Source organism: Gopherus flavomarginatus, chromosome 9 (genome assembly GCF_025201925.1).
Source record: "Gopherus flavomarginatus isolate rGopFla2 chromosome 9, rGopFla2.mat.asm, whole genome shotgun sequence".
In the NCBI taxonomy this organism is placed as follows: domain Eukaryota; kingdom Metazoa; phylum Chordata; order Testudines; family Testudinidae; genus Gopherus; species Gopherus flavomarginatus.
The window spans coordinates 3,862,500-3,879,026 of NC_066625.1; the positions used below are offsets into that span (position 1 = coordinate 3,862,500).

General features: G+C 47.6%; 1 protein-coding gene and 1 long non-coding RNA gene across 4 annotated transcripts in view; one reads left to right on the top strand and one right to left on the bottom strand.

Moving 5' to 3' along the window:
* The window catches only part of PKD1 (polycystin 1, transient receptor potential channel interacting), a 137,092-nt gene that overhangs the window by 43,792 nt on the left and 76,773 nt on the right, over nt 1–16,527 (top strand). Inside the window, exons 2-4 of the mRNA XM_050968755.1 lie at nt 10,237–10,308; nt 12,510–12,581; nt 14,443–14,615. Of these exons, the coding sequence (XP_050824712.1) occupies nt 10,237–10,308; nt 12,510–12,581; nt 14,443–14,615 (317 nt within the window). The remainder of the gene's footprint in view (nt 1–10,236; nt 10,309–12,509; nt 12,582–14,442; nt 14,616–16,527) is intronic.
* Nucleotides 1–16,527, bottom strand: part of LOC127058596 (uncharacterized) — a 47,701-nt gene that overhangs the window by 13,101 nt on the left and 18,073 nt on the right. For all 3 annotated transcript variants that reach the window (XR_007776399.1, XR_007776401.1, XR_007776400.1), the window contains exon 4: nt 12,366–12,430. This is a non-coding gene — a long non-coding RNA (uncharacterized LOC127058596). The remainder of the gene's footprint in view (nt 1–12,365; nt 12,431–16,527) is intronic.

The window sequence follows — 16,527 nt, forward strand, 5'->3', positions numbered from 1 at the left end:
TTGGACGCTTCATTTCTCCGTGTCTCTGTTTTGCTATCCGTGAAGTGATTGATTAGCTGTTTGATAGTAGCACTGAGAGGGCCTGTAACTGGTTGCCCTTTCCAGAGTCAGGTCATTTGCTGTCTTAGTTTCCCTACCTCCAGTGCTCTGTCACAGGCTTTCTCCCCAGCATAAGAAAAGGACAACTCCCAAAATAAACAGGCCCTCACAGCCCTTCCCGGGCTCAGACAAGCCCCTCCAGCCCTTGGTACAGGGCTCTGCCAACAGCCTTTTGCCCTTAGTGCATGCGTCATCACAGCCCTCTCCATAGGGAAATGTCAGCCACTCCTTCAGCCTTGGTTGGGGTTGTCCATTCCCTTCTCCAGGAGGGGCAAATGAAGGTGCAGGGGAGCCCAGTCCATCTCTCTACCCCAGGCTTCAGCCCCAAGGTCCTTACTCCAGCCTCACCTGTCCAGAACATTATTCCATCAGGGCTACTCGCTGCCCTGCTTGGGGTAGGCCTTTACCCCAGTCCCACGTCAAGCCATGCCTTCCTACGACTCACAGGCTCGATCCCTAGGCCACCTAGCCGGCTGCTGAGAAGTGCACCTCCTCTGAGATCTTGCCTCTACCCTAGCTTCTTCCCAACTGAGCTGAGTGTTGCTTTATATAGACCCCATAGGCAGTCACATGACCCTTCCCAGCTAGGTCTTAAAGGATCCATGCTCCAGTAACAGGAAGGCTGCTAGCACGTAGCCTTGCAAATCCAGCTCACCCATTGCACTAGATGCAGTGTAAACAGAGAGTAATAGATGGTCCCTGCTCCAGACAGCTCACAGTCTAAATAGATAGGCCAGACAAAGGGTGGAAGAAAGGATGTAGCATCATCCCCAATTTTCAGAGAGGGAAATGAGGCCCAGCGACCGGCCCAATGTCACACAGTGAGTTTGTGGCAGAGCAGGGAATTGAATCCAAATCTTGTGCGTCCCAGCACAGCCCCTCAACCATAACCCGTTCTTTGTCCCCTGCGGTTATAACAGCTACCTGGCAGGGGTGTACGTCAAGTTCTTTGCAGTCCTCTAATGAGTGGTGCTGTCCAAGTACAAAGTGTACAGAACATTGCAAAAATTGCTGTGTGCTTGCCTTGAATTTTCAGGCCAGGAACTGCGATTTTGCTGTGGAAAAGTTTGCAGGGAAACATTGTGAAAATAGGTCTTCTTGGTCAGCACCCTTTCTGAGAGTTAAACATTGGGCCAGAATTTGTGACTTGGATTTTTAAATAAAAGTGAACAAACCTGTTTGTTTGTTTTTTACATTATATTGGCATTGTACAGTGGCTGCCGTGAGTGGAAGATGGCCCTGGTCTCACAGTACTGTTGATCCCCGGAGGCAGGTGTTCAAACCAGTGCTCATGCTCAGCAGCTGCCCAGGTCTAGCCCCAAATCTCAATCTGTGTCTCTCTTCCTGTGTCTGCACGGTGCTCTGTCTGGTACATTTAATCCCTACAGATCCAAACATGCTTTAGAAATTGATACCTGTAATGGAATCGCTGGGATTTCCCTGTACCGAAATGCAGCCACCTCTGGGGTGGAATGCACAGCACACAACAACGCTATACAACAGCTTGGGATAGAAAGGGTGAAGTGTGCAGAGGACCAACACAGGGCCTATGCATAAGTTCCACTTCAGCTCTCTGACGTGAAATGGGATTTGAGCACCTTAATCTATTAACCTCATTTGGCAGCCCAGCCTTAGCCAGTACCCACCTGAGTGGGACTGAAACCAGGGATCCCATGGTGAAAGGCTCCACGTCCTTCCCTCACTCCTCCCCTCCAGCTTGTTACAATGCCGAGAGAGTGCCATGCAGCACCACTGCTGAGAGAATATTTGTTTCCAAACTGGAAGCTGGGACATTCCTATATATAGCATGAGTCCATAAGTGTCACTTCTCCAGGGCCCAGCTCCGGACTTGTAACGAGACTTATTTTTTTTTAAATTCAAAGCCTTTGTGGCATAAATCTGGACACCAGCCCCCCGCTGCACACAAGCCCTGTTGCTTCCTTTCTGCATCTTAGAAGAGGCGCAAGCCAAAAAAAGAAAAAAAGAAAAAGAATCGTCAGCTAAAAAACACATTTTCCTGGCTCAAGTGTGCAAAAAACACCTAGGTTTTTTTCATCCAGAAGCCCTATTTTCTGGAAAGGCTATTATGAAAGTGAGGCAGCACCAGGACACACTCTTTTTACACAGGGGCACTGGCCTGCATTTTCTTCCCATCTACTACAAAAACATTTGCCATGTTAACACCTACTGCGGCATTCCTGCTGCGTAGGCAACCTTAGATAGCAGTCCTACGTGGTCAGCTGCTCTGTGTGACTATATTTTAAAAGGGGGCATTTCAGACAGTTTAATATTTTGCATTTCTGTTCTCCCACTCCCCTCCCCCAATGCAACTTGTCCCCCTGCGGGCTCCATTATTGTGTATCACATAATTGTACAATCTCACTTTTGAGAGGGAGTGTGAGCTGATGGTAAGAGCAGAGGACTGGGAGTCAGGGCTCCCAGGTTTTATTCCCACCTTTGTCAGCAATGTGCTGCAGCGCCTTGAACAAATCACTTAACTTGTCAGTGCCTCAGTTTACCACTCTGTGAGACTTTGTTAAGGAGAGCTGAGTCTTGCAAGGGGCTTCTGAAGGAGCAACTCTGGAACTGTTTGGGGAAATAAGCAGAAGTTGCTGGTTGATTCTCCTCCCTCCCCTCTATTAAGCAGGGAAGTTACATTTAAATAAACATTCCGTGAACAGAATGTTAAGGTTACAATTTTAAACACACAAAAACGAGGCAATGCAGGCATCCTGGGGCCCAATTCTCTTGTCAGATACACCTGCACAGTTTCCAGTTTAACTTCATTGCGGTTCCCCTGATTCACAGCAGGACCTGGACTTATCTGCACCCTGTGAATGAGCTACAGTTAGTACAAGCACCTTACCACACTGTATCTTTGCCATGACTTTCCCACCCATGTTGGGTGTGTGTGTGTAAATACCCCTTCCTCCCTCTGTGATTTTCCAGGCTCTGATGACACTGGAGTTGTGATCTCACTCACGTGGGCTGCCCCCATCCTAGCCTTGCTGAGATGAGCCGTGTTTCTCTGGGCTGAGACATGCAATGGGGTTTTGTTGCTTGTGTGCATGTAACATGGGGGCTAGGAGGAGCAGGGCAGTGTGTATGTGTCCGGGAGGCGGGCGTTCCTCAGGAACACAGGGCAGGAGGAGCGGGAGTCCCATTGTGGGGATATTAGGAAATGCATCTTCAACTGTTCATTTGGGAATTACGTGAAAGGAGGGGAGACTTTCTGGGAGGGGGATGCAGTCGTGGGGAGGCATGCCCTGCCCTCCAGGTCTGCAGGGAAAACCTAGTCTCTCCCGAAGGACAGAAAGCCCAGCCGTTGAATGTAGGCACCTACTTGGTCTCTTGAACTGGCACTTAGCCAGGGACATGCTCCTCTTACCCAAAGCCCTAGTGTGTCCTTTAGGGACCAGCCCTAACCTGCCTGAGAAGTTCTAATAGCTTTTTCCCCTCTGTAAGTCTATGAGCTTATGTGCCTCTGGGTGCTTGGAGTTCAGACCCCCGCTGGCACTAGGGGCCTCTTAACAGCAGCCATGCAAGGATGAATCTCCCTCACTTTCCCTAATACTAGGGTGACCAGACAGCAAGGGTGAAAAATCGGGACAGGAGGTGGGGAGTAATCGGAACCTATATAAGACAAAGCCCCAAATATCAGGACTGGGGCTATAAAATCGGGACATCTGGTCACCCGGCCTAATACTGATGGGGCTTTAATAGACTCTGAGTCCTGACTTGAGGGTGGTTCTTTTAATGAAACAAACAAGGCTTGACCTTGGCTGCTTCTGCTTTTAGGTCCCTCCAAACCCTGCCCCCTGCTCAGAGTCATGTGCTCCATCCTGCTTCAGAAGGGCAGGGAAACTCCTTTCCCCCACTTTCTCTCTGGGTTTGTTTTCTTCCCTGGCCCAGTGGCTTTTATTTTTGTAGCTTATAAACTCGAAGCTCGTTTATTAATGAATCACTGCAGCCCTCTGTCAGCCTGCACACAAGTCTCTATCTGTGCAGACAGTTCTCTGCGGCTGTGGATGCTTTTCCCATTACTGTTCTGGCTGGACTCCATGCACCAAAAGGGCTGAGAAAGGAGTGATCCAGTGTAGCTCTTTTTCCCCCCCTGCCCCGCTCTTCCCTCCCCTTCTGCTTCATGAAAGGAGGATGACATAATGGGAGTATGACATCAGTCTTGGCAGCCAGGGGCAGGCTATACTCTGTTTAACATTATGTGTTCTTTGGACTAGGGAAGAGGGAAAAAAAACACATTGAAAAAGTCCTTTCCTCACAATGCTGCAGGAATAAACACAATGGCTGCCCCAGCCCTGCAGAGCATTAGTTGGCCAGTGTAAATTGAACAGTTTGACGGCTGCAAACCCTCCACCCATCTAAACTTTATGAATGAACAAATCAGCCACCAGGCACCAGACCCTGCTGCTGGTTTCCTTCTTGGTCTGATTGCAAAGTGGGGTTCAGCTAAAGGGACCCGCTATCTCTATCATATGTGTAACTGGTCCCCATCCCTGGAGTATCAGCACCTCACAATCATTAATGTAGTGATACTCACAGTCTGCCTGTGCTGTAATCCCCATTGTACAAGTGGGAAACTGAGGCACAGAAAGACTGAGTGACTTACCCGTGGTCACACAGGGAGCCTGTGGTAGAGCAAAGAACCAAAGACAGGTCTACCAAGTCCCAGGCTAATGCCCTAATCACCAGACCATCATTCCTCTCTACATCTTTGTCTGTCCCATTTGAACCCAACTCCAGTGGGCTTTCAGCAATTTTGATAAAATTTGCTTAACTACATATGTTTATTGACTCAGGCATCTCTGAGCTTCCTGGTCATTTTGGGAGCTGTGAAGAGAGCTCTTGTGGTGTAGTATTTCCAGCTCAGTTTTTATTCCTTCGTAGTAATAACTGCTCTTTTACTCTGCCTTCTAGCCAAGGCTCACAGAGCATTTCACAAAGACAAATGCATTGATCTGCACAGCCTTCCTGGACAGTAACATGATCCCCATTTCACAGACAGGGAAACTGAGGCAGATGTTGTGACTGCTCAACCCCTGAGCCATCCTATCACCCAGGAGACAACTGAACTAATACTCTTTTTTTTTTAAACTAGGGCATGTGACAGCCTGCATACTGGTTAAATTTCAATGAGGAGCCTTGATCTCTTGCTGGCTTTAGTTTGGCTTTGAACCTGTTCCGAATTTCCTTGGTTCTGGCAAAGAGATGGGAAAATGTAGCCATGGCGGTTGTGGCACCGGATGGCTGCATTTTGGTCCCATTCTGCAGCCTTAGTGTGGGGTTTTATTGGTCGGTCATTTCTTTCCTGGCATGTTTCTTTTTATGCTGTAACCTTGTTTGGTTAAGAAGCAGCCCTTCCCATGCCGGTAAGGCATCAGATAATTTTCCATACGTGTTGCAGAGGAAATTTTGGGAAAAAATGATCAGTCCTCTGGAAATGCAGCTGGCCGAGAGTGACCTCCTTGTGCAAGTGGGGCCGTGTGTAATCTCACCATTCTTCTCTCACCCATTATCACCTGTCACCAGGAACCTCGCTGCGGTCACAGGCCTTGCACAGAAGAGATCTGGTGCTGCTTAAAATCAGGGAGATTATTTCAATCTGTTGTTGGCTCAGAGAAGCCGTGGGCTGACTAGCAGCCAGTGAGGGAATAGTGTTTTGGCTTGTATGTGGATTGTGGTGCCCTCTAGTGGTAGGACTACAGGGAGGATAAAAGCCTTACTAGCAAAGCTGGCTAAAGGAGCTATCTTTTAACTCAGGTGATAGAAGCATGGGGTTCTGCAGTAAAAGGTGCTTGGATCTGTTGCCTGTGCTGCAATATGTGAGGTATAATCAAGGACTATGAGTTGGCAGAGCTATAATCCATCTGTAAACAGCATTACACTGTGCCTGGTCACTTGTGCTGGGCAGCTTATCTGGAACTGGCCCAGGTGAAGAGATGCTTCTTTTGGCTCCCTGCCCTTTCAGGGGGCAGGCCAGGAGGGATCATCGTTTCCAGTCTTGGTCCAGGACAAGAGTGAAGTTTAATAATCCTGGGGAGCCAGGGCTCTTCGGCTGTATTCCTCGGGCTGGCCACGGAACCGCTCTGTGCACTAGGTTTACTCTTTGACAAAACAAGGAGAATGATGCTCAACTACCTGAGGGCGGGGAGGGGTCTGTAGGGGCTCACAGTGGAGGTGGAGGGCCTCAGCACTGAAATAACATTGGAAGATGGATGGGTAGGAGCCACGTTGCTTTCCCAGAGTGCATCATTTCCCTCAGGGGCCTGTTTGAGGCCTCAAAGAGCCTGAAGCAATGAACTGTATGGTGAGGAACACCAAAGGAGCCCTGAGCAGACACTAGGGTGTGGGGGATAATGGAGGGGAAGCCAGGAGTACAGTAAGGTTTGGGGCACAACAGAGGGGAAGCCAGCTAAATCTGTCAGATACATTAGGGAGAACAGGAAAGTCAGCAGGTATCATATGCCACCTGCAACCGCCACCTTGACAATGGCGTTATCCACAAATCTAACAAGGCCGGAAAAAGCCGTTGCCTCTCTACATGATACAGCCCAGGCAGTGCTTTGAATGGCCAGTCATTGACTCTGAAGGTGCGAATGTGCCGCAGCACGTCAGTTTGTCTGGGAAGTGGCTGTAGTTTTGGGGAACAACGTGTGGGAGCTGTCAGGGCTGAAACACTATCTCCCTCTGCCCTGCGCCTGAGGTGTCATCTCACCGCATAAGCGGGATATTTCCAGACATCTCAAAGGAGAGAACTGAAAAAGAAATACTCTCGCTGTCTCCTTGTTATTGCAAGGAAATTAATTACCCACTGTGTGTGCACCCCTCACAGAAGGTACACGGTGCTTGCTAAAGACTTGGCTTGCTGTCAAGCCCATCCTTTTACTGAAGGTATGTTGTGTTTATGCACAGAAATCCTTAATAGCCTGGCTGTTTTCTCCTGTAGGTTAGCTGAGGTCCAGTAGCAGTGAGTAGGTAGGTGGGGGCCAGGGGGATATCCAATACTAGCAATGGTTTTGGCTAGAGGCCAAAGGGAAATCAGCTAAATAGTCTAGGACTATTTTGGTGAAAGTGACTGAAGTGGCAGGCGGCCAATCTCAAGCTAACCAGCCTCACGTGGTTTCAGGAGAAGCTGAAGACGTTTAAACATTTGAGTGCTAGGGGCCCAGGACTGGAGTGTATTTTGAAAGCGTGTTAAAGGAACCCAGTCAAGATAACAATCCCCTAGTTACACAGGGTTGCGGAGGGGAGAGGTGCGTTAGGGTCCTACAACCAAAAGGATTTCAAAAATATAAGTCACTTTCCACCAGTGATGCTGGGTTTTTTTGTTTTGGGGTTGTTGAATTGTGTTTTTTTGTTTATTTGTTTGTTTGTTTGTTTTTTGGTATTTTATTCATTATTGGAGCTGGTCACATAATGCAGGAAAAAAAGTTACTCAGAATTTTACTGGTGACATTCACATCAGTTCAGAAGGATGGTCACAAGGCCTATATGCCGCTTAAATCCCACTTAGCCCATAGGGCTGGCTGGCTGCACAAGGATTAATTTCACCCTCCCTGCATAAAGGCAAGTTTGGTGAATACACTGTCACATAACACTGGATGAGCTGTGCTCATCTTAACATTGTTTTGTGTTCATAGTCAGTTTCACATTTTCTCTTCTGCACTAGCACAACACAGCTGGGTTTGGGTTGCCAATATCTGTTAGATATTTTTTCTTAAAGTCCCAGACCCTGGAGTCATGTGATTGTGTGAGAACCTCTGCTTTCATTTTTAAAGTTTTCAGCTCTCTATGTTATGGAGAAAAGTGAGAACACTTGACCCCTAAAGACTCAAAAGCCAGGAGGCAAATGAAACCAAAAATATTTTTTAAATGGCATCATATTTAAATCAGTTTTCAGTTTTTGGAGGGGCCTGACTTGCAGTTTTTGAACATTTGAGATTGGCAGTACAAGGCTTCCAGCACTGAAGGGAGATGGTTTAAATCCACCCAAACGTCTTATTTTCTTATTTTAACCTTCATGAAGCTATCTTTTTCTATCAGGTTTTGTAAAACTTTTTAGAAAGGATAGACTACATTTATTCGCAAGCGATGCAAAAGCCTCCTTGTAACTATCTATACCTGTCCTCGATAAATTAGATTGTGATGCAATTATTATAGGTAATGTGGGGATAGAGGTGCAAAGCAGAGACCCAAGGAAGATAAACTAGAGAAATAAGACAGCATCTCCATGGGGAAGGGATTAAACCTGTCTCGACTAGAGCAGCTGGGGTCCAATTCCAAAACTCATTGTTTTGTCTTATGAGTAGGAGTCGTAAATGGTTTTGGAAGTAACTTTGATGTCTGGAAGTTAAATGCCTCCTACACAGAGTGCAGCTCATGCATGTTTGTGAGAGTTTAGCAAAGGATGCTTCATTTTCTGCTATTATCTGGCTAGCCTGAGCAAAGGAAATGCATATTGATTTGACAAACATCGCTGTTGACTTCTGCCTTTGTGCATTTCTTAATTGTTATTTTGCAACACTCATGTTCCCTTCAGTGGGCTGCTGGAAATTTCTTCTACATATGCTATTAGCTTGGAGGAAAAATCCCCCCGAGGAAGACACCTCAACTCCCCAAATAAATGCCCCTTCCCTGTTAGGCATTCTTTGTCACTAATCTCCTAACAACCTCACATTCCTGTGGTTCCAGGACGTTTTCTGTCTGTTATTTGAGAGGATTGTTGAATTTTGGACTGTGATTTTACCTTGTATGTTTGGTTAAAAAAATATAGAACAAATTTAGGTGTCAGATCCATCAGGAGGATTAGCACTTGCTGAATGAAATCAAAGATGTAGCAGCAAAGGGAAATTGCAAAGAATGCCCTAGGAAAGAATTCAGGGTTAAAAAAATAAAAAGGCTCTGATTTTTATTTTTTAAGTGGCACCTCTGGAACTTAGGAGAGCTGTAGAGTGGGCCCAGTCCTGTCAGGGAAGCACATGACACCCTGAAGGATCAGCCCATTATGCTTATTCCAGTCCCCTTTTCAACCTGATAGTGTAGCTGGTTCAGCATTCAAACAGTTACAAGAACAGTTGTATTTACTAGTAGATAGCTCTCTGTGTTATTGGTATTATATTGGTGTATTCAAGGGTCACAGTCAAGTATTTTAGGCTCCCAATTTAGGTTTTGTCCTGTGTTGCAAAACCTACTATAAATAGTAAGGGGTTTTGCTAATTTTTTAGATCATAATTGCAAAGATTCTTTTTTTTTTTTAACTTAATCTTTTTCTTGCTGGTGCGGTGTTGAACCCACTTCTCCAGCAGCACTGGGTAAGAAATGAGACTCATTGGGAACTGAAATGGAAACTGATTAGTTTGTTTATTTTTAAATGTCACTTAGGTAGGACAGTGAAAGAAAGGACCCAAATTGAACAGTATAAATTGTGTAAAGTGAATGGGAGGGTGGAAATAGTTCCAGTTTGAATAAGGTGCAGGTTATTAGTAAGACAGGGAGGGGTTTAAAATGGTTATTTCCCCGGTGTTCCTTTATATAGAGTTCAATACGGCCCTTGTATTTACTTTAACAAAAAATATTTCGTTACTCCTCCTCTTCTAAGTTCTGCAGTCATTAAAAAAGAAAAAAGATTTTTGTATTTAAGCTGAATGCGTCACTCCTGTAATTAATTACCAGTTCTTTGGCACTGGCAACACTACATGAAGGTTCCACAGAAAATTCTATGTATAACTTAATAACTACTTTGTCAAAATTATTCCTTAAAGTAATTTCTTTATAGGCATATTTTAGACTAAAGTTTTAAACTGGTGCCTGGGAATTAGTAATAAATTTGTCATGCCTGTAATTATTTTACTTTAAAAACATTATGGGAGTATTTTTTTTGTGTAGTGATAGGCCTAATTCATATCGACACATAATGCAAAGCTTGGAGCAGTGGATGCTTTATAGCTGGGAAAGGTGTTCTTTCTGGCTGAGAGAACTGTTCTGTTTTAATACACCAAGAACTTACTTTCTGTCTGGAATCTGAATGGAGTTTGGAGACAATCTTTTCTAAGCCTCGCTGGTGGAAGACAGACACGCTGAATTTGCATGATAATAAGCTGCTCTGTTCTCTTTCTTTAGGGATCTTTCCAATAACAAGATCACCATTTTAGATGTTCAGGCTTTTGAACATCTGACTTCTCTGGAAGAACTGTGAGTACACGTTACCCCTTTGTAGTCTTATGGCAGATTTAAGGCATATTTGAGCAGTTATGTAAAAATCCCTTTTGGTGTCTGGCAAGCTACCCTTGTTCCATAACACTTACTCTGAGCTTCCTGGCCCTCTATCCCCTGTGCCTAGGGCTCAGATGCATCAAAAGCCTTTTTTACTGTTTGGCGCAAGCCTAATTTGTCCAGTACAGAATATGTGCACAGTGCATTTAACTGTATGAGCTAGTGAACTTTCCTGGCATTCAGAAGTCCGGATACAATTTGATTCAACCCAGTGAGCAGGCTGGTCAATGTTAGAATGGTCAAGTATTGTAAATGGGGACATAATAAAGGACTAACCCTGGGGATAGTGGTATCTCAGCATGTTAGTAAGGGGTTTTAGAACTTGGTGTCCAAATCCCACTGAATTTCTTGGTTTCCTGGACCTGGTGCCCCTTTTACCTGGGGTGCTGCCCCCTGGCAGTAACCCCTTTCTCTCAGGGTCTCCCTTTCCCAGGGGAACCCCCACCCATTGTCCCCACCTCACCTCAGTATGTGGCTACTGCCAGTCATTGTCTAGCCCCCGCGCCCTGGGGCAGACTGCAGTATCAGCCTACCCATCACTGGCAAGGTTGGGTTTGGACCTGCTGGCTTTGCCTACCCCTGGGCTGCCCTCTGCAACCCCCAGTACCCCTTGGCCTTCTGCTAGGCCACAGCCTGGGGCTTTCCAGGCTGGAGCTCCCCAGCTCCTCTGCCTTGCCCCAGCCCTGCTTCACTCAGGTACCTTGTGTCCAGCTCCCTCCAGCCAGGCCCTTCTCCCTCTACAGGCAGAGGGAGACTGTTTGGGCTCCTGGCTCCCAGCCTTTTTATACAGGCCAGCTGTGGCCTGATTGCAGCATGGCCCAGCTGTAGCTGCTTCCCCCATCAGCCCAGCTTTTAGAGCTGCAGCCCTCGCCAGGGCTGCTTTAAGCCCCCAAGGGCAGGAGCGGGTAACCACTCCGCTACATGGGCGTGTACCTGGCGCGGTTTACCCCTGTCCCGGACACCTGCCCCTTCTGCGGCGTGAGGGAGACCCTGGCGCAGCCCCTACACCGGCTCCTCATTAACATCCTCTTACATTTCTGGCTGCACTTTTCCCCTCACCTCCTTCTCTACGCACTCCCTACTATCCGTGGCCCCACGAAGTCCCGGGACCTCCTGGTCAACCTCCTCCTCGCCCTGGCTAAAAAGGCCATCTACACGACCAGGGAGAGGAGGTTGGCTGATGGAGATTCCGGTGACTGTGGGGCTTGTTTCCGATCCATGGTCCGTTCACGCATCCGGGCAGAGTTCCTCTGGGCAGCGTCCACTGGCTCCCTTGACGCCTTCGAGGAGCAGTGGGCGCTGTCCGGGGTTCTCTGCTCGGTGTCCCCGTCAGGTTCCCTTCTTATGACCCTTTGACCTCACTCCTGTCCCTGTTCTTCTATTAGTTGTCCCCTGAACTCAGTGGGTTCTGTGGTCCTGTGGGTCCTCCCCTTAGGCTGGGGGAGGGATCCTTTAGCAGTGGGCGGGCTTTGCCCGCCCACTTCCCGGAAACCCAATAGATACATTCTGTTTCTGCCAAAACATTGTATCTGATATTTTGAGTGATATCCCCAAATTAGATGAGTCCTGGGCTAGTGGGGGAAAAGCAATCCAAATAGGCACCCACTATTAAAAAAAAATTCTACACTAGTGCATTGTTTCCAACTTCACTTGCCTGTGTCTCTAGCCCTTGTGGGCTACTTCACAGCCTATGGGGGCAGCCCTGCCTCAGGCCTCTCCCCCAACTCCCTCCAAAGACTCTTGCACAGCTACTGCACATAGGAAGCAGAGCTTCCTCTCTCCAACCAGGCCCCCACCCTGAGCTCTCTCCTACTGGCAGCAGGTTCCCCTTAACAGATATGCTGCCTAGGGCCTGTAAGGGCCAGCACCTTTTTACATCTGGTTTATTGACTTCTTCACCCCTGAAGGTCTGTTGGCTCCTAGAACCAGAAAGAGAAGATGGGCTGATGGCAGGACTGTATCATTAATGACTATACCTTTGAGATGAAAAGTCCTAGAGTCGGGCCCCCAGCCATGCAAAGCTCAGGGTTGGATTTTCATCCTGTAAGAATGGCAGAAAATTATTCTGATAATTATGAATGACTATTAAACTTTTCATTCCCATTTTCCCTGTGTTACAGAGATATAAGCCACAACATGATTTCTACGTTAGAAGATGGAATATTTGATAATTTATTTAATTTAAGTTACATGTAAGTTCTTGTTCCTTAACCTTCAGCTCTTTGAATATGGCTTGTTTTCAGAATTCCCTTCCCCTGGCTCCTACTGTGTCTCAGGTCACTTAGGGTCTGTCTACACTGCACAGGTAGACATACTTGAGGTAGCTTTGATCTAGCTAGCTCCAGTATCAACAGCAGCTTGGGCTAGCACATATCCAGGGTCCGTGGGTGAGGGTTATACACCCTGTGCTGTTGTGGCTTCACTGCTCTCATTATTCAAGGGAGCTAGTTCAAAGCTAGCTCGGTAGGTCCGTCAGACTGACAGCTGCAGTTATGGTGTAGATGTACCCTGAGGCTATGTCTACACGGCCCCCCAGTTTGGTCTGGGAAGCTGTGAACAGCTGTGCGCACTGAAGTGCTGCACCATAACTCCCCTGTGTGAATGCTGTGCCACTAACTAAAATGTTCCTAGTTCACATGACTGTGGTTGTGTTTCAAGAGGACAATGTTAACACCAGCTAGGAACCTTTTAGTTTGCGCCTGCAGCATCCTTGAGGGGAAGTCACGCTGCAGCACTTTGGTGGGCAGTGCTGTTCTCACTCCTGGAGTCTATGGGGGCAGGGTAGACGAGCCCTCAGGGAATTTGCAAAAGTGCAAGGTTTTCTAACTCACTTTAGCATTTTCAAAGCATGTGACTAAGAAAGACAAAATGGCTGGAAGCAGCGAGGCTAAATCTCTGCTTGACTTCCTACTGTGGGACAGGAGCACTGACCTGGGACTCAAGGAACTGCCGTTTAGGCACCTAAGTCACTTAGGTGTTTTTGAAAATGTTTACCCAAAAGGAATAAATCCCAAAGGTGAAATCAACATAATTACAACCTCTGTCACTTGAAATAATTAAACAGACAAGAAGAGTAGAACTCGCAGGGATCTTTTCCCACTGTACTCTTCAAGAGGAATATGCAAATGAGCAAGAATGACTTTCCGTTCTGCATTTTCACTCATACGGAGCGTTAGGACCATTGTTGACAGTAATAATAATACTGTGTAGTAGAGCCCTGCACGGGATGAGTGTAGAGTCCTGCAGTGGGACTGGGACCTGGAAGACCTGCAGCCATAATAACGGGAGCGAGATTAAAGAAGAATTGCACGCAGGACTCTACTATCTAGCTCTTACATAAATAAAAGCATGTGGGTCTTTGTCTTCTTCCTGTGGCTGGGCCACAGGTTGAGAGATCAGTACACTTGCTACATGTCCCAGCAAGGGGATTTAATTCTTTAGCTCAAGCAATAGAGGCTTGAGCTTTTAATACGAAAGGACTGGGTTCAAACACTACTGGCAGCACAACTACAGTTGGTTGTGCAAACATCTTCCCAGCTCTGTCCTCTTTGCAGCTGAATGGCAAAGGCTGTAATTTAGGCCAAACACAACTGCAGTTAACGTTTCCATCTTTTCATTAAACCGCCACATGACAAAACTGCCACTGCGTTTGCATTTCTTTTTTGATAGATCAGTTTGATTCTCATAGATGTTTTTTAATGACACTGTAAAAAATCTCCCTTAGCTACAGAGGTTGCCGTTGCAACCAACTGATGTTAGACGGCAGACTATTTTGAATATAGGATCATGGCTGTAATTTACTTCTAATTGCAACAATTATTTGTATTGTGAGAAAAAAGTGCTTGCAGTACTTGCCTAATTCTAGCCTTTAGAAAAATCATGTTAATTATTGCTTGATTCTCTATTCATTAACTCCCCTAGTGAGTCTTTATGAGACATTTCCTTGGAGTGGTGCAGATGGGAACAGGGAGATTTTTATGATGGTGTAATTAACACTTACCGTATGGTTCCCATTGTCAAGTTAATGCATAATCTTTCTCTACTCTGTTTTAGAAACTTAAGTCTGAATCCATTTCTTTGTGACTGCAAACTTTCCTGGCTCCCCCGCTGGGTGGAAGAAAGAAAAGTTAACGTTAGTCAGCTGTTGGATACAAAATGTGCCCAGCCTCCTGAAGTGGCAAACCTTCCTCTTTTCAATGTTTCATTCACCAATGATGTTACTTGTGGTAAGGAAGGGAGATGGGCTCTGGTTTATGGTGAAGGTAAATCTAGTAGAAACATTGAGATCAAAGAGGCTGACACTCCTGTAAGGACTTTTTCATCCCTCAAGTCATCTCAGCCGGTTCTCATCTAGCCCACTCAGTAACGGCGGCAAGTCATTCTCATCTGATGGCTCGTTGGTGAATCTCAGACAAGATCCTGGTAGACTGGAATCCGTACCAGTAATGGGGCTCCTCTGTTGTATGTCTCAGCAGAGAGGCTAAGGATTGGATGGGCCAGGGGCAGGAAGCTGCTGTCTTTTCACCCCTAGAGGAGGTTCCTCCAAGCTACCTTAAAGGCACATTGGTGGGGCAGTGAGGGGGAATCTTGTGCTCCAGTTGCCCATGCCACACCTGTGGTGTGGACAAAGAGGGCTTCATTTTCCCAGCAGCCAGCACCTTTCAGCAGCACATTTTTATCTAAATACGCACTGCATTTCACCTTTATTTTTATCTCTGCTTCTCTGCTCAGACCAGAGATCAGTGCCTGCCATGCCAGTGACTTTATTAAGAGAGTCCCCATTCACTGAGAATAGGGCTGAGACCAGTAAACTCATTACTCACCAGCCACCAAAGCAACCACTAGATGGTGGCCTCTATGTCCTTCTTCCTTAGGCCCCAATTCATCAAAGCGAGTAAGCACGTGCTTAACTAATTGAAATCCCTTTGAAGTCAATGGGACGTTAGCATATGCTGAGTAGGGATGGAGAAGAACAACTGCATAAATGTTCTGCTGAATTAAGGCCTTAATCTGAACAATAGACATACCTCTAAGGCAGGGGTCTCAAACTCAGTTTACCTTAGGGCCAGTGCCAGCCCTCAAATCCTCCCAGCGGGCCAATGTCACTCATGCGCCCAGAACCCACCCCCCAAAAATTCACCCCCCCCCCAAAAAAAAAGCCCTCTGCCTTCTACCTACCTAAGGCTCTGGAACAGAGTTAGGGTGGAGAAGGAGGTCTGGGGTAGGGGACTGGGGTGCAGGCTCTGGGAGGGAGTCTGGGTGGGGGAGGAGGTCTAAGGTGCAGGCTCTGGGATGGAGTGTGGGGGCTGGGGGATGTGGAGAGGGGGAAGGAGGTGCAGGCTCTGGGAGGGAGTTTGGGGACTGGGTGTGTTTGGGAAGGGGGTGCAGGCTCTGGGAGGGAGTTTGGAGGTGGAACGGGGATGTGGGAAGGGGAAAAGGAAGGGGGTGCAGGCTCTGGGAGAGAGTTTGGGGGCGGGAGGGGGTATGTGGGGAGGGGGTGGGGGTGCAGGCTCTGGGAGGGAGTCAGGGGTGTGGCACTTATCTGGGGGCCTCCGCATGCTTCTGCCCCCAGGGACTGCCCTCACAGTGTCCCATTGGCCGCAGAGGCACTCGGGGTGGGGGCAATGAGCGGAGGCACAGCCCCGCTACGCCCTGCTCCTAGGCCACAGGGAGGGACTGGCAGCCACTGGACTGAGCAGGCAGATGCCACTCAGCTCCGCTGCACTGCCGGGGCCCCTGAGGGGAGAGCACCTGGGAGCGGCAGGTGGGGCCAAGGGAGAGACCCGGCCCCAAAACTGCTGGAGCCCTGCGGGCCACATTGGGTTGGCTCACGGGCTGCAGATGGCCCATGGGCCGGGAGTTTGAGACCCCTGCTTTAAGGTGTCCCAGAGAAGATGAAGTCCTGCCATGAGTGCAGGGGATTGGACTCAATGACCTCTCAAGGCTGACACCTCTGCTCCTCAGCCATAGTGGAACTTCCTACCATCAGGATAAAGCTGGTCTGTGTGGGAGACAGAGCTTTGTCAGGGGCCAGGACTGGCAGGCGCTTAGATTCTGGGGTGAAGAGGGCAGGATAAGAACTTGTATAGAACAGGGTTTGGGAAATGCCCTTGTAGTTGTAGCTGTGTTGGTCTCAGG